General features: G+C 49.8%; 1 protein-coding gene across 1 annotated transcript in view; it reads left to right on the top strand.

Annotated features, from left to right (window-relative positions):
• Window positions 1–27,116, top strand: part of chd5 (chromodomain helicase DNA binding protein 5) — a 73,786-nt gene that overhangs the window by 39,069 nt on the left and 7,601 nt on the right. The window contains exons 21-34 of the mRNA XM_067970208.1: window positions 909–1,137; window positions 2,183–2,352; window positions 4,296–4,470; window positions 6,271–6,357; window positions 6,465–6,553; window positions 6,990–7,123; window positions 7,756–7,900; window positions 10,606–10,771; window positions 11,536–11,612; window positions 13,660–13,789; window positions 14,784–14,930; window positions 17,184–17,292; window positions 18,625–18,757; window positions 22,058–22,253. Coding sequence (XP_067826309.1) covers window positions 909–1,137; window positions 2,183–2,352; window positions 4,296–4,470; window positions 6,271–6,357; window positions 6,465–6,553; window positions 6,990–7,123; window positions 7,756–7,900; window positions 10,606–10,771; window positions 11,536–11,612; window positions 13,660–13,789; window positions 14,784–14,930; window positions 17,184–17,292; window positions 18,625–18,757; window positions 22,058–22,253 — 1,987 coding nt within the window. The remainder of the gene's footprint in view (window positions 1–908; window positions 1,138–2,182; window positions 2,353–4,295; window positions 4,471–6,270; window positions 6,358–6,464; window positions 6,554–6,989; window positions 7,124–7,755; window positions 7,901–10,605; window positions 10,772–11,535; window positions 11,613–13,659; window positions 13,790–14,783; window positions 14,931–17,183; window positions 17,293–18,624; window positions 18,758–22,057; window positions 22,254–27,116) is intronic.

Raw genomic sequence — 27,116 nt, 5'->3', positions numbered from 1 at the left:
TCCTTTAGGGAAGGAAACCTGCCGTCCTTACCCGGTCTGGGCCTGTATGTGACTCCAGCCCCCACACCGATGTGGTTGACTCTTAACTGCCCTCTGGAGTGGCCTAGCAAGTCACTCGGTGGTATCAAACCCGCTACCAGTGGTTCATGAAGAAGCCTCACCACCACCTTCTCAGGGAACCAGGGATGGGCAATAAATGCCGGCCTCGCCAGTGATGCCCACATCCCGAGAATGAATTTTTAAAAAAGGAATTTAGCGGTAAAACCTGACCACGTGAGAGGCTGATCTGTTGCACTTTTCCTGGCGGTGATACTGTTTTGTGCTTCCAGTTCCTGATTTGCTAACCCTACCTGTGCAGAGGAGGTGCAGATCTGAGAGCAGTCACTTCCTCACAGGGAGGGAAAATTACATAGAATTTGCAGCACAGAAACAGGCCATTCGGCCCAACAGGTCTATGCTGGTGTTTATGCTCCACACGAGCCTCCTCCCTCCCTACTTCATCTCACCCTATCAGCATATCCTTCTATTCCTTTCTCCCTTATGTGTTTATTTAGCTTCCCCTTAAATCCATCTACACTGTTCACCTCAACTACTCCTTGTGGGAGTGAGTTCCACATTCTCACCACTCTCTGGGTGAAGAAGTTTCTCCTGAATTCCCGATTGGATTTATTAGTGACTATCTTATATTTATGGGCCCCAGTTTTGGTCTCCCCCCACAGGTGGAAACATTTTCCTTAATGCCTTTCTAATGCCTAGGGAGCAGGATTCCGGCCTGTTAGCTTGGGAAGGTTCTGGGCATGGGAGGTGGGGGGGGGGGGTGGTAGGGACGGAGAGGAGGGGAGGGGAGAGGGGGGAATCTTGAGTAAAGGAGTTCAAAGATCAAATCAAATCCAACATCTGTGCCACAGGCGTTCAGCAGAGCTCATCGTATTGGACAGAACAGAAAGGTGATGATCTATCGCTTTGTGACGAGGGCGTCAGTCGAAGAACGCATCACGCAGGTGGCCAAGAAGAAGATGATGTTGACTCACCTGGTGGTGAGGCCGGGCTTGGGCTCCAAGTCTGGCTCAATGTCCAAACAGGAGCTGGACGATATCCTCAAGTTCGGCACAGAGGAGCTCTTCAAGGACGACGAAGGTGAGGAAGGGAGGGAGGGGGGTGGAGACATGAAGAGGGGAGGTCAGATATGAAATAGAAGGGGGTACAAAGGAGAAATTGCCCCCTTTTTTCCTTGATTATTGACACCCAACATTCAGAAGGCCAGTGAAGCCCCTCCTGTGGAGATACTTTGCAACTAGTTTAAAAAAACAGATTGGATTATTGAGCTTCCCCGTGGGAGCTCTGTGTAGACACATGGCCCTGGGTGGTATGGAACTTTACAGACCAGGAGGGTTGATTTCTGCTGTCAACCATGGCTCAGTGGCTAGCACGCTGTCCTCTGAATCAGAAGGTTATGGGTTCAAGTCCCACTCCAGAGAGTGGAGTGTATAATTCAGGCTGATACTTCAGTGCAGTACTGAGGGGGTGCTGCACTGTCGGAGGTGCTGTCTTTCGGATGAGCCATTAAACCGAGGCCCCTGTCTACCCTCTCAGGTGGACGCAAAAGATCCCATGGCACTATTTTGAAGGAGAGCAGGGGAGATCCCTCCGGTGTCCTGGCCCCTATTTATCCCTCAACCAACATCATTAAAACACATTACCTGGTTATCATCTCTTTGCTGTTTGTGGGATCTTGCTGTGCGCAAATCGACTGCCGCGTTTCCTACATTACAACAGTGACTACACTTCAAAAACAGTACCTCATTGGTTGCAAAGCCCTTTGGAACATCCTGAGATCGTGAAAGGTGCTATACAAACACAAGCCTTTCTTTTATTTCTTGGTGGGTTAATTGTTGTCAAGTGCGGCAGCAATAAGGGATCTGGGTGCCTGAGTTAGGGATCGAGATCAGTCAGGGATCGTGCTGCAATGACCCCTGCATTGGGTAAGGACAGGATTCTGAGGACTCTTTGGAGCGGAAGACAAGCAGACGAGAGAAAGGGAGGTGAAGAATTATGGAACCGGAGAGAAGCAGAGATAGTTCCAGGAGCAATGCCACGAGAGGCCAGTCAGTTTACAGATTCTAAGGCGGCCGCCACCAATAGCCAAGGAATTGTTGATTATTGTTTGTTCTTTAACTTCTAGCTGAGAAGGAGGCCGAGGAGATCAGGATGATCCATTACGATGACCGGGCCATTTCAAAGCTGCTGGACAGGAACCAGAACGCAACAGACGACGCTGACATTCAGAATATGAACGAGTATCTCAGCTCCTTCAAAGTTGCTCAGTACGTGGTGCGGGAGGAGGACGAGCAGGTGACATTTCTTCCAGGGTTAATGTCAGCGGGAGCTCAGTGGGTTCGGACTGAGCAGCCGAGTCAAACAGACCCGGAAAGCCCTGGGGGGGGGGGGGGGGGAACGGGGTGAGACGCGGAGCGGCTTTATAAAGAAACTATCAGGACAATGGGAGCAACATAACGGGGAGCGGTTACCGGAGGAGGGGAGGTGGGGCATCAGAAGCTTCAGACTCTGTCCCTATTCTTGGTGGATCGGCCCTTCCACTGTTTGAATTGTGCTGGAGGGTTGGAGATTGGGTAAAAAGAAGGGGGAGCGGGTCGCCCGGAGAGGAGGGGGGAGCGGGTCGCCTGGAGAGGAGGGGGGAGCGGGTCGCCCGGAGAGGAGGGGGGAGCGGGTCGCCCGGAGAGGAGGGGGAGCGGGTGGCCCGGAGAGGAGGGGGGAGCGGGTCGCCTGGAGAGGAGGGGGGAGCGGGTCGCCCGGAGAGGAGGGGGGAGCGGGTCGCCCGGAGAGGAAGGGGGAGCGGGTCGCCCGGAGAGGAGGGGGAGCGGGTCGCCCGGAGAGGAGGGGGAGCGGGTGGCCCGGAGAGGAGGGGGGAGCGGGTCGCCCGGAGAGGAGGGGGGAGCGGGTCGCCCGGAGAGGAGGGGGAGCGGGTCGCCCGGAGAGGAGGGGGGAGCGGGTCGCCCGGAGAGGAGGGGGAGCGGGTCGCCCGGAGAGGAGGGGGAGCGGGTCGCCCGGAGAGGAGGGGGAGCGGGTCGCCCGGAGAGGAGGGGGAGCGGGTCGCCCGGAGAGGAGGGGGAGCGGGTCGCCCGGAGAGGAGGGGGAGCGGGTCGCCCGGAGAGGAGGGGGAGCGGGTCGCCCGGAGAGGAGAAGGGGGCACCGACTATCTGGAGAGGAAAAGGGGGTAGAAGTGATGATGAAGTTCAGTTACTCTCACTGTATCATATTTGTAGTCTGATTGTACAGAAAAAGAAAGAATTTAACAATTCATATCAGGACCTCCCATAGTGTTTCCAAAGCCAATTAATTACTTGTTTTTGGCGTGTTGTCACTCTTGTTATATGGGGCACATTGGTTTTCGTTTACAAATACCTTTACGAGTTTACGTACAGGCAAAATCTTTCCCCAAAGCCTCGTTTGTTTTCAGTGAGGTGTATCTCAGGAAATTCCCCTTGTTTTGGTGTTGCTGGTGGTTAAAGTTCCAGTTGTTCAGGATGAAGTGGAAATGTAATTTCACACCTAAACAATCTAACAATCTCACTGTTAATGACCGGGCGTAACTGGTGTTAATGACCGGGCGTAACTGGTGTTAATGACCGGGCGTAACTGGTGTTAATGACCGGGCGTAACTGGTGTTAATGACCGGGCGTAACTGGTGTTAATGACCGGGCGTAACTGGTGTTAATGACCGGGCGTAACTGGTGTTAATGACCGGGCGTAACTGGTGTTAATGACCGGGCGTAACTGGTGTTAATGACCGGGCGTAACTGGTGTTAATGACCGGGCGTAACTGGTGTTAATGACCGGGCGTAACTGGTGTTAATGACCGGGTGTAATGGTGTTAATGACCTGGAGTAACTGGTGTTAATGACCGGGCGTAACTGGTGTTAATGACCGGGTGTAATGGTGTTAATGACCGGGTGTAACTAGTGTTAATGACCGGGCGTAACTGGTGTTAATGACCGGGCGTAACTGGTGTTAATGACCGGGTGTAATGGTGTTAATGACCTGGAGTAACTGGTGTTAATGACCGGGCGTAACTGGTGTTAATGACCGGGTGTAATGGTGTTAATGACCGGGTGTAACTAGTGTTCATGACCGGGCGTAACTGGTGTTAATGACCCCTGTTATAGGTGTTAATGTTGTCGGTTTTATTTTAAGTTCTGTGCTTTAAACTGACTCTGTGTTTCGCAGATCTTTTCCTTTTAGTGCAGCTGACCTAGTGATGCTCTTGAATTGTTTAGGAGGAAGTTGAAAGAGAGATCATTAAACAGGAAGAGAACGTGGACCCTGACTATTGGGAGAAGCTCCTGAGACATCACTATGAGCAGCAACAAGAGGATCTCGCCAGGAACCTGGGCAAAGGCAAACGCATTCGCAAACAAGTCAACTACAACGACGCCTCCCAGGAGGACCAAGGTATTTACCCAGACGGCAGAAATTGTGGAAAGGTGGGCAGGGGGCCAGTCAGGGCTGACGGTCAGCGGGCTTATTTTCTTGACTCTCCAAGAGGTTGTTCCCCCTTTCGTTTTGTAGCCTGTTCAGTGTCAGACTTCTGTCTCCATCTTGACTGTTGGGCCAAAGACTCTGTGCTGGGTGGGAGGGGTGGGTATTTTAGGACATTGCACCCCAGGCAATCTTTCCTCCCCCACCCCCCCCCCCCCCCCCCCCCGCCTTAATTTTAACCAATGTTCTCCCCTCCTCCTTTTCCGAAGGCTTCGACTCACTGCTGGGGTTCGATTCTTTGGGTCCTGAGTGGGGAGCATCACGGTCCTGAGCCCGGTCCTGTCCAGCCATATGACCACCGTCCAGTAGGGGTACCTTGGATAGGAGGCACTGGCTGATCCCCTCCCCCCCCCGCCCAGCCCTGTTGTGCTGACATCAACTTTATCATCTCAACGGCCGTCCTGACTGAGTTCAGTTCAAGGCTGAGGAACAAACCTGGGACCTTCTCGGTAGGAACGGCTCTGTACTCACTGCCTGAACCATTGTCAGGGTATCGCCTACCTCACGGGTAATAATCTCCATCTGGAGTGGGATCTGGGCAACAGGGGAGAGAGGCAAGATAAAAAGGACAAAGCAAAATATGTTCCGAACACATTTTGAAAACATGCTAAGTTTTATTTGCTGTATCCAATAGCGGTGCCCTCATGTGAAGACCTTGCAACAGGCTCAAGGACGGCCACTAGACCAATGCCTAGTTTAAAGGCCCTTCGTTACGATAGGCTCAGAGAGCTTAGTCTTTTTACTCTAGAAAAGCACAGACGTTGAGGAGAGTCGATTGAGGTCTTTAAATTAATGAAAGGATTAGACTCAGTCCATTTGGATAGGCTACTCGAGTTAGCTAGGTTAGTGAGGACCAGGCGATATGTGTGTAAGTTAGGTAAGTGTAGGAACTAGTTCAGGGGTCAGGAAGTTTTAATTTTTGAGGAGGGTCACCTCTGGAACAATTTACCGGCTCACGCAGCGAGTGCGATTCGGTGCAAGTGTTCGAGGAGGGGCTGGTTCAGTTCCTAGGCTTTGGCCAATACCACAGCTTACAAACGGTCAGTGGGGCATTGGTCGATGTATTAGCCATGGCTCAGCGGGCAGCACTCTCACCTCTGAGTCAGAAGGTCATGGGTTCAATCCCGCTCCAGAGACTAATCCAGGCTGATACTCCAGTGCAGTGCTGAGGGAGTGCTGCACTGGTGGAGGTGCTGTCTCTCGAATGAGATGTTAAACCGAGGTCCTGTCTGCCCTCTCAGGTGGGTGTAAAAGACCCCACGGCCCTATTCGAGCAGGGGAGTTCTCCCCAGTGTCCTGGCCAGCATTTATCGCTCAACCAACATCTGTTTGTGGGATCGTGCTGTGCGCAAATTGGTTGCCATTTTTCCTACATTACAGCACTGCCTACACTTCAAAAATACTTCACTGGCTGTAAAGCGCTTTGGGACGTCCTGAGGTTGTGAAAGGCACTATATAAATACAAGTTCTTTCTTTCATGGTCACAAGTTCAGTGTAGATTTTCCCAGAGTTTTTTATCCTCTGAATTTGCCCTCCGTTTCTTTGTCCTCTCCCAAGGGATGGTGTCGCCACAGGTGGGATGCGACGGGGGCTCGTGATGCTCAGTTGCATTATGGTGGCACGGGACAGGCTCGATGGGCCAAATGGCCTTTACCTGTCCACCATTTTTGTGTGTCCATGTTCCTACTCGTCCTCCTGTTCTCTCTTTTCCAGAGTGGCAAGATGACCTGTCAGACAACCAGTCTGAATACTCTGTGGGGTCAGAGGATGAGGATGAAGACTTTGAGGAGAAGCCTGAAGGTGAGGGTTTGGCCACGGCTCCCTTTTTAATTTAGGGCAGTTTTCCATCTTGGAATTGTGAGCTGTGACGGTCCAAACCTTTCAATCCTGAATCTTGTACTTTCCAGCTGGGAGACGACAGTCCCGGAGGCAACTTAAGAACGAACGAGACAAACCACTCCCACCCCTACTGGCTCGAGTCGGCGGGAACATTGAGGTACAGATATCTTCTTCAATAAAAGCCTTTCTCTGTGACCTTTGACCACAAACACTCCCAGGACAGGTACAGCAAGGGTTAGATACAGAGTAAAGCTCCCTCTACACTGTCCCATCAAACACTCCCAGGGCAGGTACAGGGTTAGATACAGAGTAAAGCTCCCTCTACACTGTCCCATCAAACACTCCCAGGGCAGGTACAGGGAATATTATCATTGGATTGGTAGGAATTCTGGCTTGGAAGTGTTATGGTGACGGGCTCTAGTGACGTACGACACTGTCCCTCATCTGAATGCCTTGTCCGAGTGTCAGCCTAGTTATTCTGGGGGGGTGGGGAGGTGTGACCGGAACATTCCAGGACCAAGGCGGCAAGTATGAGTGAAGATTTCCGACCTGCGCTCCCCCTCCCGCTGATGTTTAATTCTGTCTTTATTTAGGTTCTTGGATTCAACGCTCGCCAACGTAAGGCGTTTGTGAACGCGATCATGCGCTGGGGAATGCCGCCCCAGGACGCCTTCAATTCTCACTGGCTCGTGCGGGATCTCCGGGGGAAGACCGAGAAGGAGTTCAGGTACGTTTATAAAATAAAAAAAAACATTTCTTGCCGATCAGCCTGTGAATCCTTCCACTTAGGAACATAGGAATAGGAGGAGGCCATTCAGCCCCTCGAGCCTGTTCCGCCATTCAATGAGATCATGGCTGATCTGAATCCTAACTCCATTTACCCACTTTGGCTCCATATCCCTTAATACCCTTGGCTCGCGATCTATCAATCTCAGATTTAAAATTATTAATTGAGCATCTGCTGCTTTTTGTGGGACAGAGTTCCACACTTCTACCACCCTTTGTGTGAGGAAGTGTTTCCTAACTTCTCAACTGAACGGCCTGGCTCTGATTTTAAGGTTATGTCCCCTCGTCCCAGACTCCCCCACCAGCGGGAGAAGTTTCTCTCTATCTACCCTATCAATTCCTTTCAAAATCCTAAAAACCTCAATCAAATCACCCCTTAACCCTCTATATTCCAGGGAATACAAGTCGAGTTTATGTAATCTCCCCTCATAATCTAACCGTCTGCTCCAAGGGAAGAGCGTGAAGATGCAAAACCTCTTATAGATGCCCCTCTCTATAGAACAGACTTGATTTGGTTTTGTTATTTGTCTCGTGCATTCAGATGTTTAAGTCGGCTCGGTATTCTCTCCCCAGAGCCTACGTGTCGCTGTTTATGAGACACTTGTGCGAGCCGGGTGCTGATGGGTCGGAGACCTTTGCAGATGGTGTCCCCCGGGAGGGACTGTCCCGGCAACACGTGCTCACCAGGATAGGCGTGATGTCACTGGTCCGAAAGAAGGTGGGTGGCAGGAACTCGGTGACTAGTGGGTGTCCACTGGAACTCGACGGCCCGCTGCGAAGGCAGTGCTTTAAATGAGATTTCCTTTTCGCTTCCTCCTTCATCCTCCTGCTCCCTGAAGGTGTTGACTCCTTACTTTGGTGCCATTCATTATCCTCGCCCCCTCCCTATCTCTCTAACCTCCTCCAGCCTTACAGCCCTCCGAGATCTCTGCGCTCCTCCAATTCTGGCCTCTTGTCTGTTCCCCCACTCCCTTCACCCCACCATTGGCGGCCGTGCCTTCAGCTGCCTAGACCCTAAGCTCTGGGATTCCCTCCCTAAACCTCTCCGCCTCTCTCTCCTCCTTTTAAGATGCTCCTTAAAACCTACCTCTGATGAAGCTGTTAGTCATCTGTCCTAATATCTCCATCTTTGGCTCGGTGTCAGATAACGCTCCTGTGAAGCGCCTTGGGTGGGGGTGAGGGAGGGAGGGGGTGGGGAGGGAGTGGGGGGGAGGGGGTGGGGTCGGGAGAGGAGTGGGGGGAGGGAGAGGAGTGGAGGGAGGGTGGGTGTCACAGCCAGTCCGATCCCATCCTCACCTGACAGCTACACACAGTTTGCAGCAGGAGGGCTCGATCTGGGGCAAGAATCCTGGGAGGGAGAAAACTGGTAAGAGAATCACGTGTTTGGTGCCGACAGACCAAGTGATGCCTTAGGGCAGGGCCGCCCGTCAGTGCCCTCTGACCCCTGGCAATCTGGCCCGAGACTCCCAAGCAATTCAGTTCTATTTGCTCTTGGATTTCTTGTTCATCCTGGTGAATTTTGTGGTCTTGGAGGTTTTGTAAAGGGCTATTTTTAATGCTGTTACTTCATTAATTTGCTTATATTTCAAGAGAAGAAAGGCTTGGATTGATAATAGTGCCTTTCACAACCTCAGGACATCCCAAAATGCTTTACAGCCAATGAAGTGCTTTTGACTGTTGTAATATAGTGAAACATGAGATCTAGTTTGTGCACAGCAAGATCCCACAAACAGCCGTGTGACCAGATAATCTGTTTTAGTGATGCTGGTCGATGGGGGGGGCATCTCCCTTGCTCTTCTTGGAATAGTGCCGTGGGGTTTTCTACATCCACCTGAGAGGGCAGGTCTGTTTGTGTCTTGAGATAAATGCAAATTAACGGGAGCACGGGATTTAAATCCTGTCCATGGTCCAGAGGCTGCAGGTTCTGTGGAGAACCCCTCACATCGTTCTGTAGGTTCTCGGCTGTGGAGCAGCCCAGCAGGAGGAGTTAGCTGAGCAGCGCTGCCGCCTGGTGGGTGATTTTAGAAGCACCGAGATCTGTCCAGGAGTCTCACAAATCAGCAGCTAATGTGCTTCTTCCCTGTTGAGCAAGACACTGGACACGAACTCAGCAACTGCTCTCTAATGGCCCCAGTGATAAACAACACTTGTATATTTATATGTGTTTTTTACTAAAATATAGACCAGGTCGATAAGTAGTAACAGGTTAATGGCATCATTTACATCATGAGGCTACATTGTTGGTTCTCATTCCACTTCAATTTTCTTGGTGAATTTTGTGCTCATAAAGTGGAGAATGGAAATTTTCCATTTCTAGCACCCAGTGCCTGCATCAAACACTCCCAGGGCAGGTACAGCACGGGTTAGATACAGAGTAAAGCTCCCTCTACACTGTCCCATCAAACACTCCCAGGGCAGGTACAGCATGGATTAGATACAGAGTAAAGCTCCCTCTACACTGTCCCATCAAACACTCCCAGGGCAGGTACAGCACGGATTAGATACAGAGTAAAGCTCCCTCTACACTGTCCCATCAAACACTCCCAGGGCAGGTACAGCACGGGTTAGATACAGAGTAAAGCTCCCTCTACACTGTCCCATCAAACACTCCCAGGGCAGGTACAGCACGGGTTAGATACAGAGTAAAGCTCCCTCTACACTGTCCCATCAAACACTCCCAGGGCAGGTACAGCACAGGTTAGATACAGAGTAAAGCTCCCTCTACACTGTCCCATCAAACACTCCCAGGGCAGGTACAGCCCGGGTTAGATACAGAGTAAAGCTCCCTCTACACTGTCCCATCAAACACTCCCAGGGCAGGTACAGCACGGGTTAGATACAGAGTAAAGCTCCCTCTACACTGTCCCATCATACACTCCCGGAGCAGGTACAGGGTTAGATACAGAGTAAAGCTCCCTCTACACTGTCCCATCAAACACTCCCAGGGCAGGTACAGCACGGGTTAGATACAGAGTAAAGCTCCCTCTACACTGTCCCATCAAACACTCCCAGGGCAGGTACAGTACGGGTTAGATACAGAGTAAAGCTCCCTCTACACTGTCCCATCAAACACTCCCAGGGCAGGTACAGGGTTAGATACAGAGTAAAGCTCCCTCTACACTGACCCAACCTCGGAATATTGCCCCCTGCTGCGCCAGTGTGACGTTTTCCGAGTGAGATTGCCAGGTTTGTGTTGTGAGCTTGTGCCGACTGTGTGTTGGGTGGACAATTCCCCAACTCGTTTCACACGGGTCCCAATCTGCCAGCTGATGGGAAACTTTCACCGTCACACTGTGGGCTGAATTTGAACCTCGGTCCCAGAGGTGAAAGTTCAGCGTCTGACCCCATCACCACCTCAGTCCAATTTTTTTTGCTGCTTTCATTTTCCTCATCACTAAAATGACCTTGTTTTTTAATTCCAAGGTACAGGAGTTTGAATACATCAACGGCAGATACAGCACACCGGAGATGGTGCCTGACCAGCTAGAGAGCAAGAAGCCCATCGATTCCGTCTCATCTGATCCCAGTACCCCAGTTGCAGCCAGCCCTGCGTTCCCCCTGCCCATCGCACCAGCCCCGAGCTCCACAGGTGGGTCCGGCTAGCTTGGATTTCAAAGGCAAGTGTTTGTCTTTCTTTATCATGCGCAGATGTCCCATGGCATTGCTCACCATCAGCGTAAGATAAGGACGAGTGCAATGGACAGGGAGCGTGCACTTGTATTTCTGTGTGCGAGTTGCCCACAGTGAGTTGGAGGATAAACTCCCTTGTCCGGCTTTCTGTTCTACTTTTACTTTCTTTCTTTCTCTCTCGCTCTCTCCTATCCTTTTGGATGGGCAGTCCTGCACCGGGAGTGACAGCCTGGATTTTGTGCTCGAGTTTCTGGTGTGAGGCTTGAACCCACGACCTTCTGACTCGGAGGCGAGCGTGGCTTTTTAGTTGTGCTTAAGGATCTTCTGGCCGGTTCCCACTGGTAGGGGCCAAGAGGCTGAATCGGGGTCAGTCTCGGGGGGGGTGGGGTGTGAGAGCACACACCGCCACAGTGCTATCCAGCTCGGAGGACTGAACAGTACGTTTAATGTAAGTCGCTGGGAAATTTAACCCGCGCCAGCTTAGACCAGGGTGGAGACAAAATGACACGGTCTTCCATTGCTATAATATTGGTGCCTTTGATGTCTCTGTCGTTGCTGAGTTTGCTTCACCTGGTTAGTCCCGATGTTGTGGGGGTGGAGAGGACAAGCAGGGGTCAGGCTGCATCACTGGGTTTCTCCCCAGGAGGGTTTGTCTCGTTATGTCGGGGACAGAAAGGGGGTTTGTGGACTCGACCTGAACGATGAAATTCTTTTCCCTCTTAGAGAAGAATGGTTTCCGTGCTGGGGACACGGACGATAAAGAGAAAGACAAGGAAGAGAAAAGGCCTTCGGAGACTGAGGTAAGTGTTGATGTCGAGGGGGCTCGCTGCACAATATTCGTGGCCAGTGTTTGTATTTCTGAACTGCCGCTTAGAGGCTGCTCGATGGCCCAGTTGGTTACGGTGGTAGGGAATATATGTTTTTATAAGTTTATAAATTATTCCACAGGATAATTGGGTTTCAGAGGCATTTATTGGCTTTCATACGAACTAAGCATAAAATGATAACTATTATTACCAACAATTACACATATGCAATGCTAACCATTACTAATAATAATTACACATATGCAATGCTAACCATTACTAATAATAATTACATATATACAATGCTAACCATTACTAATAATAATTACATATATACAATGCTAACCATTACTAATAATAATTACATATATACAATGCTAACCATTACTATTAATAATTACACATATACAATAACCATTACTAATAATAATTACACATATGCAATGCTAACCATTACTAATAATAATTACACATATGCAATGCTAACCATTACTAATAATAATTACACATATGCAATGCTAACCATTACTAATAATAATTACATATATACAATGCTAACCATTACTAATAATAATTACATATATACAATGCTAACCATTACTAATAATAATTACATATATACAATGCTAACCATTACTATTAATAATTACACATATACAATAACCATTACTAATAATAATTACACATATGCAATGCTAACCATTACTAATAATAATTACACATATACTCAGGGTCATCAGGTACCAGAGAATTGACAACCGCACAGGCCTCAAGTTCGAGGGGATTTGCTGCCAAAGTCTTGTCGAATTCTGAAGTATCTTTTCCAGCTCCCCTCTTTTTATACGCACATTCACGCTGCCGATGTGAGAATCCACACAATTCCACATTACCTCCTCCAATTAGCTGCAATAACTTCAGTTTTAACAAGAATCACTCCCCAAGCCTTCACCTCCACTGAACTTGTCAATCAAGGCCCTCTGCAGGGAAGTTACTCAGCTGCCCTCAGAGGGGTCACTAAAGTTTGTGACCTCTCTTGATCAGCTGAAGCTCGCCGACTGGAATTGCTTTTAATTTAAACTGCCCTTCTAACACAAACTTACCTAACAGGCAAAAGCTAAAAGTTAATATTTCAGAATTAACCGTTTCCTTACAAAAGCAGTGAGTAGCTGAGCTGTGTAGACCAGGCAGGAGCTGGTCCCCAGCCTGTGCTGAGATCGCTGACTCGAGCTGGGGTGGTGGGGACTCTAAGGTTTCCGTCAGTGTCCCTTGGTTTAGGGAGGAGGAAATCTGCCAGAGTTCCTGCTCCCGGTCGCTGACCAGTGACCTGTGAGCGTCAGGTGAGGTCAGGATCGTGTGTGATTTCCCCCTCCCCACCAAACCACCACACCCATCCCGGTTGAATGTCCAGGCACACTCGTGAATAATGGCCATTGGCGTCAGTTCCCAGAGGGTAACTGGCATCTGTGGGACCCGTACCCCAGGGAGGGTCAGTGTCTGTGGGACCCGTACCCCAGGGAGGGTCAGTGTCTGTGGGACCCATACCCCAGGGAGGGTCGGTGTCTGTGGGACTCGTACCCCAGTGAGAGTCAGTGTCTGTGGGACTCGTACCCCAGTGAGGGTCAGTGTCTGTGGGACCCATACCCCAGGGAGGGTCGGTGTCTGTGGGACTCGTACCCCAGTGAGAGTCAGTGTCTGTGGGACTCGTACCCCAGTGAGAGTCAGTGTCTGTGGGACCCATACCCCAGGGAGGGTCAGTGTCTGTGGGACCCGTACCCCAGGGAAGGTCAGTGTATGTGGGACCCGTACCCCAGTGAGGGTCAGTGTCTGTGGGACCCGTACCCCAGTGAGAGTCTGTGTCTGTGGGACCCGTACCCCAAAGAGAGTCAGTGTCTGTGGGACCCGTACCCCAGTGAGGGTCAGTGCTCGTGGGACCCGTACCCCAGTGAGAGTCAGTGCCTTGAGGAGAGGAAGGGAGGGCCTGAGCCGGTCACTGGTATGTTTTGGAGCCTTACTGATCTCTTCCGCGATGTTTCTTTTCCAGACTCCCAGCGGTGAGAATGCTCCTTCCGGCAGTGAGAAACTGCAGGAAACCGAGTGCAAGAAACAATCGAGCGAGACGGGAAAAGAGGAGAAGGGAGAGTGTGAGCAGCCAGGCCCTCCTGAACCCAAAGGTGCGGATAAAACGTGAGGGTGAGGTTCCATCCGATGGTCAGTCATCGTTGGACACACAGGGGCCTCTCCCCTGGACATGTACCACTCTCGGTGACTGCCTGAGTCCAGGACCTTGAGTTTCCGGGAGGGGAGAGAATGTAACCAGTAATTGAGGGAATTAAACACGATCAGTCCCATAGCCTAAATAAATTGTGTGTAGATGGAACTGACCACCAGCTCCCACGATGGGTCAGTTGGTTAATGCGGTGAAAGAAAGAACTTGCATTTATATAGCGCCTTTCACAACCTCAGGACGTCCCAAAGCGCTTTACAGCCAATGAAATACTTTATGAAGTGTAGTCACTGTTGTAATGTAGGAAACGCAGCAGCTAATTTGCGCTCAGCAAGATCCCACAAACGGCAATGTGATAATGAACTAGATAATCTGTTTTAGTGACGTTGATTGAGGGATAAATATTGGCCCAGGACACGGGGGAGAACTCCCCCTGCTCTTCTTCAAAATAGTGCCGTGGGATCTTTTACATCCACCTGAGAGGGCAGACGGGGCTTCGGTTTATTGTCTCATCCAAAAGACGGCACCTCTGACAGTGCAGCACTCCCTCAGTACTACACTGGGAGTGTCGGCCTGGATTTTGTGCTCAAGTCTCTGGAGTGGGCCTTGAACCCACGACCTTCTGACTCAGAAGACAAGAGTGCTGCCCACTGAAGCACGGATGACACCCTTTGACCGTCTGAGCTTGGCTTTGATCCTCAGTCTGTGCTGAGTTAGCTGATCTCAGCAGCTGGCAGCTAGGAAAGAGAAAGTCGACCAGGTGGGCATCACGGCAGAGTCATTGATCCATTTGTCACGAGGTGTGTACACCGAGCAGGTTTCAGATGGACTGGTGATTGGGAGTGGGAATCGTGTGTGGGCGGGGATGCAACTACACCTCATTTATTGTGAATGGGCTGGCTTTCACTAGCAATGAGATTTATTTTACGTTTCTCTGACAGTTGAAGACACAAATGAGGAGAAAGAGGTTGTGGAAAATCTGCAGAATGGAGAGTTAGTGAAAGAAGTGAAGGAGGAGGAAGAAGGGAGAAAGGAACAGTCTGGCAAAGGAAAATTTATGTTCAATATCGCAGACGGGGGTTTCACAGGTAAAGAATGTTAGTTGCCCCATGACTAATTACAAATAATTACCCTCTTTTACTTGATCCATGAAGTTAACACTCACTAATAATAAGATTAAATCTCTCTCTCTCTCTCTCTCCCCGTGTCTCTCCCCCCGTCTCTCCATCTTGCTTTCTCTCTGTCTCTCTCTCCATCTCTTTCAGCCTTTCTCTCTCTGTCTTTCTCTCTCTCTGTCTCACTTTTTCTTTTTCTTTTAGCCTGTGTCTATATCAAAAAGTATGTTTGTCCATCAATCATCATGTTTTCTGAGTTCTGATTGTTGGAACAGTCGGTGTCTGTGGGACCCGCACCCCAGTGAGAGTCGGTGTCTGTGGGACCCGTACCCCAGTGAGAGTCAGTGTCTGTGGGACCCGTACCCCAGTGAGAGTCGGTGTCTGTGGGACCCGCACCCCAGTGAGAGTCGGTGTCTGTGGGACCCGCACCCCAGTGAGAGTCGGTGTCTGTGGGACCCGTACCCCAGTGAGAGTCGGTGTCTGTGGGACCCGTACCCCAGTGAGAGTCGGTGTCTGTGGGACCCGTACCCCAGTGAGAGTCGGTGTGTGTGGGACCCGCACCCCAGTGAGAGTCGGTGTCTGTGGGACCCGTACCCCAGTGAGAGTCGGTGTCTGTGGGACCCGTACCCCAGTGAGAGTCGGTGTCTGTGGGACCCGTACCCCAGTGAGAGTCGGTGTCTGTGGGACCCGTACCCCAGTGAGAGTCGGTGTGTGTGGGACCCGTACCCCAGTGAGAGTCAGTGTCTGTGGGACCCGTACCCCAGTGAGAGTCGGTGTGTGTGGGACCCGTACCCCAGTGAGAGTCGGTGTGTGTGGGACCCGTACCCCAGTGAGAGTCGGTGTGTGTGCGACCCGTACCCCAGTGAGAGTCGGTGTGTGTGGGACCCGTACCCCAGTGAGAGTCGGTGTCTGTGGGACCCGTACCCCAGTGAGAGTCGGTGTGTGTGGGACCCGTACCCCAGTGAGAGTCGGTGTGTGTGGGACCCGTACCCCAGTGAGAGTCGGTGTGTGTGGGACCCGTACCCCAGTGAGAGTCGGTGTCTGTGGGACCCATACCCCAGTGAGAGTCGGTGTCTGTGGGACCCGTACCCCAGTGAGAGTCAGTGCCTGTGGGACCCGTACCCCAGTGAGAGTCGGTGTGTGTGGGACCCGTACCCCAGTGAGAGTCGGTGTCTGTGGGACCCGTACCCCAGTGAGAGTCAGTGTCTGTGGGACCCGTACCCCAGTGAGAGTCGGTGTGTGTGGGACCCGTACCCCAGTGAGAGTCGGTGTCTGTGGGACCCGTACCCCAGTGAGAGTCAGTGTGTGTGGGCCCCGTACCCCAGTGAGAGTCGGTGTCTGTGGGACCCGTACCCCAGTGAGAGTCAGTGTCTGTGGGACCCGTACCCCAGTGAGAGTCGGTGCCTGTGGGACCCGTACCCCAGTGAGAGTCGGTGTCTGTGGGACCAGTACCCCAGTGAGAGTCGGTGCCTGTGGGACCCGTACCCCAGTGAGAGTCGGTGTCTGTGGGACCCGTACCCCAGTGAGAGTCAGTGTGTGTGGGCCCCGTACCCCAGTGAGAGTCGGTGTGTGTGGGCCCCGTACCCCAGTGAGAGTCGGTGTGTGTGGGCCCCGTACCCCAGTGAGAGTCAGTGTGTATGGGCCCCGTACCCCAGTGAGAGTCAGTGTCTGTGGGCCCCGTACCCCAGTGAGAGTCGGTGTCTGTGGGACCCGTACCCCAGTGAGAGTCGGTGTCTGTGGGACCCGTACCCCAGTGAGAGTCGGTGTCTGTGGGACCCGTACCCCAGTGAGAGTCGGTGTCTGTGGGACCCGTACCCCAGTGAGAGTCGGTGTCTGTGGGACCCGTACCCCAGTGACAGTCGGTGTCTGTGGGACCCGTACCCCAGTGAGAGTCGGTGTGTGTGGGACCCGTACCCCAGTGAGAGTCGGTGTGTGTGGGACCCGTACCCCAGTGAGAGTCGGTGTGTGTGGGACCCGTACCCCAGTGAGAGTCGGTGTGTGTGGGACCCGTACCCCAGTGAGAGTCGGTGTCTGTGGGACCCGTACCCCAGTGAGAGTCGGTGTCTGTGGGACCCGTACCCCAGTGAGAGTCGGTGTCTGTGGGAAAGTAACACTTGGAAGCTGGCCAGGTGCCTTGTTTATTATCTCACTGTCCTTGGCTCGATTGGCGAGCAGAATGTTCTGGATTCTCTCCGAGGGGTAACATCTCTAATTTTGTTTTGTCAGAGTTGCACACGCTTTGGCAGAACGAGGAGCGGGCTGCAGTTTCTTCTGGAAAGATCTATGATATCTGGCACAGGAGGCACGACTATTGGCTGTTGGCCGGAATTGTCGCGTATCCTTTTCACCGAGACTGTGGGGGGTTTCGCTGTGGGCGTCTGTGAGGAGCAAATCTTTGGGTTATGCCCAGTCCTTCAACACACTGTCGTCTGGCTGAGTGCTTGAACGTGTCAGCAACGCACAGAGCGAGGGAGCAAGACCAAGTATTGAAGAATTGCAGATAACCAACGCATTGTGTAGTGGTTTGTTAAATGTCTGTGCAATGTATCTCCCCCACCAACTCCCTGATGAATTATATACTCATAATTGTCACATTGGGACAGTCTCTGTCCTTCCTATTTGGCCGAAACAAAGCATCAAAACTGAAAGTTGGTGTGGGGAAACTGAAAATCTCTCACTGATGCAATGAGGGAGGGGCATTTTTAAGGGATTGGGACAGTGTAGAGGGAGCTTTACTCTGTATGTAACCCGTGCTGTACCTGCCCTGGGAGTGTTTGATGGGACAGTGTAGAGGGAGCTTTACTCTGTATCTAACCCGTGCTGTACCTGCCCTGGGAGTGTTTGATGGGACAGTGTAGAGGGAGCTTTACACTGTATCTACCACATGCTGTACCTGCCCTGGGAGTGTTTGATGGGACAGTGTAGAGGGAGCTTTACTCTGTATCTAACCTGTGCTGTACCTGCCCTGGGAGTGTTTGATGGGACAGTGTAGAGGGAGCTTTACTCTGTATCTAACCTGTGCTGTACCTGCCCTGGGAGTGTTTGATGGGACAGTGTCGAGGGAGCTTTACTCTGTATCTACCACGTGCTGTACCTGCCCTGGGAGTGTTTGATGGGACAGTGTCGAGGGAGCTTTACTCTGTATCTACCACGTGCTGTACCTGCCCTGGGAGTGTTTGATGGGACAGTGTAGAGGGAGCTTTACTCTGTATCTAACCCGTGCTGTACCTGCCCTGGGAGTGTTTGATGGGACAGTGTAGAGGGAGCTTTACTCTGTATCTACCACGTGCTGTACCTGCCCTGGGAGTGTTTGATGTAAGTAGGTGTCCAAAATGGAAAGTGTTCTCTTCCCCAGGACTGACATCCTCCACATTAAGCAGGTGGGGAGTTGAAGGAATATTTGTCACTGATGTCTGCCCAGGAATAGAACCCAGGTTCCCATTGCTCGTTCTGGGGTCCAGTTTGCTGCAGCTCCATTAGGTTTTATAAAACTGGGTTCAGTCCATCACAGCAGTGAGGAACACTCAGCCTTGGGCTTTATTTTCGCAGCCTGTGGGGAGTTGTAGACCTGCCATCTGTCCCGTACCTCCAGCGGTCGCCATGTGCTGAAATCCCGTCTGTCGGTGTTTCCCTCCCCCTTTGTGTTTTCCTTCACGTTTCTGTGCAGTCACGGATATGCTCGCTGGCAGGATATCCAAAATGATCCCAGATACACCATCATCAATGAGCCTTTCAAAGCGGAGATGAACAAGGGGAACTTCCTGGAGATGAAGAACAAGTTCTTAGCCAGGAGATTCAAGGTATGTCGGGCCGCGCACCTGTGTTTGTGACTGCCTGTGCACGTGTGCGTGTGTCTGCCTGTGTATGTGCGTGTGCCAGTACGTGCCTGCTTGTGTGTGCACGTGCCAGCATATGTCTGCATGTGCAAGGTGGATATGCAGTGTGTGGGTGTACATGTCTCTGTGCATGTGTGTACACATGTCTTGGCACTTGTCTGCATATGTGCGCATTTGTTTGTGTGTGTGTGTTTGTTTGTGCCTGTGTGTGTGTGTTTGTTTGTGCCTGTGTGTGTGTGTTTGTTTGTGCCTGTGTGTGTGTGTTTGTTTGTGCCTGTGTGTGTGTGTTTGTTTGTGCCTGTGTGTGTGTGTTTGTTTGTGCCTGTGTGTGTGTGTTTGTTTGTGCCTGTGTGTGTGTGTTTGTTTGTGCCTGTGTGTGTGTGTTTGTTTGTGCCTGTGTGTGTGTGTTTGTTTGTGTCTGTGTGTGTGTGTGTTTGTTTGTGTCTGTGTGTGTGTGTGTTTGTTTGTGTCTGTGTGTGTGTGTGTTTGTTTGTGTCTGTGTGTGTGTGTGTTTGTTTGTGTCTGTGTGTGTGTGTGTTTGTTTGTGTCTGTGTGTGTGTGTGTTTGTTTGTGTCCAGGTGTGCGTGTGCGCGCGCTCAGGATATTTTTGTTCTCGCCTGAGTCTGGAGGTCGTGGGGTTCCATCCCCACTCCAGAGACTTTAGCCCCGTAATCCAGGCTGACACTTCAGTGCAGTACAGGGGGAGTGCTGCACTGTCGGAGGGACTGTCTTTTGGATGAGACATGAAACTGAGGCCCCGTTTGCCCTCTCAGGTGGGTGTAAAAGATCCCATGACACTATTCAAAGAAGAGCAGGGGAGTTCTCCCCGGTGTCCAGGCCAATATTTATCCCTCTACCAACATAATTTAAAAACAGATTATAGAACCATAGAAAAGATACAGCACAGAAGGGGGCCATTCGGCCCATTGTGTCCGTGCCAGCTCGAAGAACAACCAGGTGCCCATTCTAATCCCACCTTCCAGCACGCGGTCTGTAGCCCTGCAGCTTTTTAAAAGAGTTGAGGGTCCCTGCCTCTGCCACCAATTCAGGCAGCGAATTCCACACACCCACCACCCTCTGGGTAAAAAGGTTTTTCCTCATGTCCCCTCTAATCCTTCCGCCAATCAGCTTAAATCTATGTCCTCTAGTTCTTGAACTCTCTGCTAGGAGAAACAGGTACTTCCTGTCTACTCTATCTGGGCCCCTCATAATTTTGTACACCTCAATCAAGTCTCCCCTCAGCCTCCTTTGCTCCAAGGAAAACAACCCCAGCCTATCCAATCTCTCCTCGTGGATGCAATTTTCAAGCCCTGGCAACATTCTTGTAAATCTTCTCTGCACTCTCTCCAGAGCAATTACGTCCTTCCTGTAATGTGGTGACCAGAACTGCGCACAATACTCCAGCTGTGGCCTTACCAGCGTTTTATACAGTTCCATCATTACATCCCTGCTTTTGTATTCTATACCTCGGCTAATAACGGAGAGCATTCCGTATGCCTTCTTCACAACCTTATCTACCTGCACTCCAAGGTCTCTCACTTCCTCTACCCCTCTCAGTGTATTCCCATTTACTGCGTATTCCCTTTTACTGTTTGCCCTCCCTAAGTGCATTACCTCACACTTCTCCGGGTTGAACTCCATTTGCCACTTTTCCGCTCACTCCACCAACCCATTGATATCATCTTGGAGTCTACAGCTATCCTCTTCACTATCAACTACACGGCCAATTTTTGTGTCGTCTGCAAATTTGCCAATCATGCCCCCTACATTCAAGTCCAAATCATTAATATATACCACAAACAGCAAGGGACCCAACACCGAGCCCTGTGGAACACCACTGGAAACGGATTTCCATTCACAAAGACATCCATCGACTTTTACGCTTTGTTTCCTGGTACTGAGCCAATTTTGTATCCAATTCGCCACATTTCCCTGTATCCCATGGGCTTTTACCTTTCTGACCAGTCTGCCATGTGGGACCTTGTCAAATGCCTTACTAAAATCCATGTAGACAACATCCACTGCATTACCCTCATCAATCCTCCTTGTCACTTCCTCAAAGAATTTAATCAGATTTGTAAGGCATGACCTTCCCTGAACAAATCCATGCTGACTATCCCTGATTAAACCATGCCTTTCCAAGTGACAGTTTATCCTATCTCTCAGTATTGATTCTAGTAGTTTGCCCACCACCGAGGTAAGACTGGCCGGCCTATAATCGTTCGGCCGTTCCCTCATACCCTTTTTAAACAATGGTACTACGTTTGCAGTCTTCCAGTCCTCCGGTACCTCCCCTGTATCTAGTGAGGATTGGAAAATGATCCTCAGAACATCCGCTATTTCCTCCCTGGCTTCCTTCAATAGCCTAGGAAACAATCCATCCGGCCCTGGTGACTTATCAACTTTCAAGGATTCCAGTCCCTCTAGTACTTCCTCTCTCATTATGTTTACCTTATCCAATATTTCACACCTCTCCTCTTTAACTACTACGTCTGGATCATCCCTTTCCTTTGTGAATACGGAGACAAAATATTCATTTAAAACCCTACCCACATCCTCTGCTTCTACACACAAGTTACCCTTATCATCCCTGAGAGGTCCCACCTTTTCCTTAGCTATCCTCTTGTTCTTAATGTACTGATAAAACATCTTTGGGTTTTCTTTATTCTTACTAGCTAATGCTTTTTCATGCCCTCTCTTTGCTTTCCTTATTTCCTTTTTTACATCATCTCTGTACTTTCTATGCTCCTCTAGGCTTTCTGCAGTATTTAGTTTTCTGTGACAGTCATAAGCTTTCTTTTTGTGCTTTATCTTGCCCCGTATACTTCTATACAACCAGGGGGCTTTAGATTTGGCAGTGCCACCCTTTTTCTTTGAGGGGACATGTCTGCATTGTACCCGTAGAATTTCCCTTTTTAGTGCCTCCCACTGATTTCTCCTCAAGTAGTTGTGTCCAGTCCACTTCTGCCAAATCACCTCTTAGTACAATTATTAGTAGAACTATTACCTGGTCTTTTATCTCAGTGCCGTTTGTGGGATCGTGCTGTGTGAAAATTGGCTGCCGTGTTTCCTACATTACAACAGTGATTTCAGTTCAAAAATACTTCATTGACTGCGAAGCATTCTGGGATGCCCGAGTTCTCGGAGTGGGTGGGGTGAAATTACAGACTCTGCTAAAGTGATTAACTGGACACCATTTGCATTGGCCCCTGTTCTAATTATTCTTTCCTGTCTCTCTCATTCCCCCCCCTCCCCTAAAATCAGCTCTTGGAACAGGCCCTAGTGATCGAAGAGCAGTTGCGGAGAGCTGCGTACCTCAACATGACCCAGGATCCCAACCACCCAGCAATGGCTCTCAACGCCCGCTTTGCCGAGGTGGAATGTTTGGCGGAGAGTCACCAGCATCTCTCCAAGGAGTCTCTGGCTGGCAACAAGCCAGCCAACGCAGTGCTGCACAAAGGTTTGTCGCGTGAACTCGGGTGTCCCCTCCCGCCTCCATATTGACCATTCAGACAGGTCCTGGACATCGTAGAGCTTGAAAGTATAAGAGAAAGTCTCAGCACCACTTGCACTGCCCCCGCACAATATCATCTTGTAAAAAATTGTTCCTTTTTTTTTAGCGAATCTGCTAATAAATTCAGCTTTTTGTAATGAAGTGCCTCTGGTGTAATTGTGATCTTAATTTATTTTTGGATGTAAAATTATTTTAACATAAGAGGGACTGGAGGTGTGTGTATTGGGGTCAGACACTGTTGGGATCTGGCTGAGACTCTGGCGGCAAGGGTCCCACGTGCGATGAGTTTGGTCAGTCCATACCTTGTTCCACGTGGGTGTGGGCCCAATTTGGTATTAAATGGCGGACAAGTTCTAGTCACATCGTTGCAGCAAGGGGGCGCTCTTTGAGGATGGGGAGTTAATGTGCAGTGATGGGACAGTGTAGAGGGAGCTTTACTCTGTATCTAACCCTGTACCTGCCCTGGGAGTGTTTGATGGGACAGTGTAGAGGGAGCTTTACTCTGTATCTAACCCTGTACCTGCCCTAGGAGTGTTTGATGGGACAGTGTAGAGGGAGCTTTACTCTGTATCTAACCCGTGCTGTACCTGCCCTGGGAGTGTTTGATGGGACAGTGTAGAGGGAGCTTTACTCTGTATCTAACCCTGTACTTGCCCTGGGAGTGTTTGATGGGACAGTGTAGAGGGAGCTTTACTCTGTATCTAACCTGTGCTGTACCTGCCCTGGGAGTGTTTGATGGGACAGTATAGAGGGAGCTTTACTCTGTATCTAACCCGCACTGTACCTGCCCTGGGAGTGTTTGATGGGACAGCGTAGAGGGAGCTTTACTCTGTATCTAACCCGTGCTGTACCTGCCCTGGGAGTGTTTGATGGGACAGTGTAGAGGGAGCTTTACTCTGTATCTAACCCGTGCTGTACCTGCCCTGGGAACATTTGATGGGACAGTGTAGAAGGAGCTTTACTCTGTATCTAACCAATGCTGTACCAGCCCTGGGAGTGTTTGATGGGACAGTGTAGAGGGAGCTTTACTCTGTATCTAACCCGTGCTGTACCTGCCCTGGGAGTGTTTGATGGGACAGTGTAGAGGGAGCTTTACTCTGTATCTAACCCTGTACCTGCCCTGGGAGTGTTTGATGGGACAGTGTAGAGGGAGCTTTACTCTGTATCTAACCCGTGCTATACCTGCCCTGGGAGTGTTTGATGGGACAGTGTAGAGGGAGCTTTACTCTGTATCTAACCCTGTACCTGCCCTGGGAGTGTTTGATGGGACAGTGTAGAGGGAGCTTTACTCTGTATCTAATCCATGCTGTACCTGCCCTGGGAGTGTTTGATGGGACAGTATAGAGGGAGCTTTACTCTGTATCTAACCCGCACTGTACCTGCCCTGGGAGTGTTTGATGGGACAGTGTAGAGGGAGCTTTACTCTGTATCTAACCCGTGCTGTACCTGCCCTGGGAGTGTTTGATGGGACAGTGTAGAGGGAGCTTTACTCTGTATCTAACCCGTGCTGTACCTGCCCTGGGAACATTTGATGGGACAGTGTAGAAGGAGCTTTACTCTGTATCTAACCAATGCTGTACCAGCCCTGGGAGTGTTTGATGGGACAGTGTTGAGGGAGCTTTACTCTGTATCTAATCCATGCTGTACCTGCCCTGGGAGTGTTTGATGGGACAGTGTAGAGGGAGCTTTACTCTGTATCTAACCAGTGCTGTACCTGCCCTGGGAGTGTTTGATGGGACAGTGTAGAGGGAGCTTTACTCTGTATCTAACCCGTGCTGTACCTGCCCTGGGAGTGTTTGATGGGACAGTGTAGAGGGAGCTTTACTCTGTATCTAACCCGTACTGTACCTGCCCTGGGAGTGTTTGATGGGACAGTGTAGAGGGAGCTTTACTCTGTATCTAACCCGTGCTGTACCTGCCCTGGGAGAGTTTGATGCCTCAAATGGAAAGTCCTCCATTCCCCAGCAGCAACTCCCCTTGCTTTGATCAGTGGATTTCTGAAGGAAAATTAATACCTCAACTTTACATAGAATTTACAGCACAGAAACAGGCCATTCGGCCCAACTGGTCCATGCCGGTGTTTATGCTCCACACGAGTCTCCTCCCACTCTTCTTCATCTCACCCTATCAGCATCTCCTTCTATTCCTTTCTCCCTCATGTGTTTATCGAGCTTCCCCTTAAATGCATCTACACTATTCGCCTCAACTACTCCATGTGGGAGTGAGTTCCACATTCTCACCACTCTCTGGGTAAAGAAGTTTCTCCTGAATTCCCTATTGGATTTATTAGTGACTATCTTATATTTATGGCCCCTAGCTCTGGTCTCTCCCACAAGTGGAAACATTTTCTCTACGTCTGTCCTATCAAACCCTTTCATAATCTTAAAGACCTCTATCAGGTCACCCCTCAGTCTTCTCTTTTCTAGAGAAAAGAGCCCCAGCCTGTGCAATCTTTCCTGATGGGTATAACCTCTCAGTTCTGGTATCATCCTTGTGAATCTTTGTTGCACCTTCTCCAGTGCCTCTATATCCTTTTTGATAATATGGAGACCAGAATTGTACACAGTACAGTAAGTGTGGTCTAACCAAGGATTTAGACTTCCTTGCCCCCAATCAGTCATGTGTCAGCCCCTCCTCTCTCTCTCTCTCTCTCTCTCTCTCTCACTCCTCCATGGCTGGGCTACTCTGCAGGTCTCCAAACTGCGGCCAAGGGGTGAGCGGTGGGAACATCACAACCGAGATTCACACACAAGCACTTTCCAGCAGGCGTCTGTTTTTAACCTCCCCAAACCAGGGATGCCAAGGCCAATTGTAGCTGCTCCTCCCGACCACCACGGGCCCCGGCTGAGAACAGTGAACTCAGCACAGACTTGGCATCGATCCTGGGACTCTCCTGGTCCGTGTGGCCCAGTCCCCAGTGGGCACATCGTTTACCAGCTGTACCACCAGCGGGAGCCGTTAGTTCAGTCCTGTTTTAAATGTTTTCTGGCGGAAGTTTGACAAATAAATCGACTAAAGTGGATTTGTGAAGCTTTGAATCCCGTGACAAACTCATTTTTTGAAATAAAGCAGCATAGAGGAACGGAGTGACAGCAATCTAAAACAGACCCCGTGCTGCTGAACAGATAAAGCAGTCTGAGCCTCTGATCGAAGAGGATTATTTGGGCGATTGTACAAATCTCACGCAGTGTTCGGGGCCTCACTTTTCCCAGTGATGTGCCACCGTGCTGAGACCACAAGGGGGCAGGTGTGGGTTACATTAGTTACTTGGGGCTGGGATTCAAGGATTAAATACTTATTCTGAATTGTACACTGGGAATATACTCCTTATTGTGTACAATACTCGGGGAATATACTCCTTATTCTGAATTGTACACGGGGAATATACTCCTTATTCTGAATTGTACACGGGGAATATACTCCTTATTCTGAATTGTACACTGGGAATATACTCCTTATTGTGTACAATACTCGGGGAATATACTCCTTATTCTGAATTGTACACTGGGAATATACTCCTTATTCTGAATTGTACACGGGGAATATACTCCTTATTCTGAATTGTACACGGGGAATATACTCCTTATTCTGAATTGTACACTGGGAATATACTCCTTATTGTGTACAATACTCGGGGAATATACTCCTTATTCTGAATTGTACACGGGGAATATACTCCTTATTGTGTACAATACTCGGGGAATATACTCCTTATTCTGAATTGTACACGGGGAATATACTCCTTATTCTGAATTGTACACGGGGAATATACTCCTTATTCTGTACAATACTCAGCGGTAATATACTCCTTATTCTGTGCAGTACAGAAGGGTAACGTACTCCTTATTCTATATTGTATACAGCGGTAATACACTCCTTATTCTGCACAGTGCACAGAGAGATTATAGAAACATAGAATGGTACAGCACAGAAGGAGGCCATTCGGCCCATTGTGCCTGTGCCGACCCTTTGAAAGAGCTCTCCAATTAGTCGCATTCCCCTGCTCTTTCTCCATAGCCCTGCAAATTTTTCCTGTTCAAGTATTTATCAAATTCCCATTTGAAGGTTATTATTGAATCTGCTTCCACCGCCCTTTCAGGCAGCGCATTCCAGATCATCACAACTCGCTGCACACAAAAAATTTTCCTCATCTCCCCTCTGGTTCTTAAATCTGTGTCCTCTGGTTACCGACCCTCCTGCCACTGGAAACAGTTTCTCCTTATTTACTCTCTCAAAACCCATAATGATTTTTAAAACCTCTATCAAATCTCCCCATAACCTTCTCTGCTCTAAGGAGAATATATTGTACACAAGGTTAATCTACTTATTCTGTACAGTACACAGGGAATATACTCCTTATTCTAGATTGTACATAGGGGTAATATACTCCTTATTCTAGATTGTACACAGGGGTAATATACTCCTTATTCTAGATTGTACACAGGGGTAGTATACTCCTTATTCTAGATTGTACACAGGGGTAATATACTCATTATTCTAGATTGTACACATGGGTAATATACTCCTTATTCTAGATTGTACACAGGGGTAATATACTCCTTATTCTAGATTGTACACAGGGGTAGTATACTCCTTATTCTAGATTGTACACAGGGGTAATATACTCCTTATTCTAGATTGTAAACGGGTAATATACTCCTTATTCTAGATTGTACACATGGGTAATATACTCCTTATTCTAGATTGTACACAGGGGTAGTATACTCCTTATTCTAGATTGTACACAGGGGTAATATACTCCTTATTCAAGATTGTACACAGGGGTAATATACTCCTTATTCCAGATTG

The sequence above is a fragment of the Heptranchias perlo genome, chromosome 32 (genome assembly GCF_035084215.1).
Source record: "Heptranchias perlo isolate sHepPer1 chromosome 32, sHepPer1.hap1, whole genome shotgun sequence".
NCBI classification, from domain to species: Eukaryota; Metazoa; Chordata; class Chondrichthyes; order Hexanchiformes; family Hexanchidae; genus Heptranchias; species Heptranchias perlo.
Note: the sequence above shows the minus strand (reverse complement) of the source record. Positions and strands in the feature narration are given on the sequence as shown.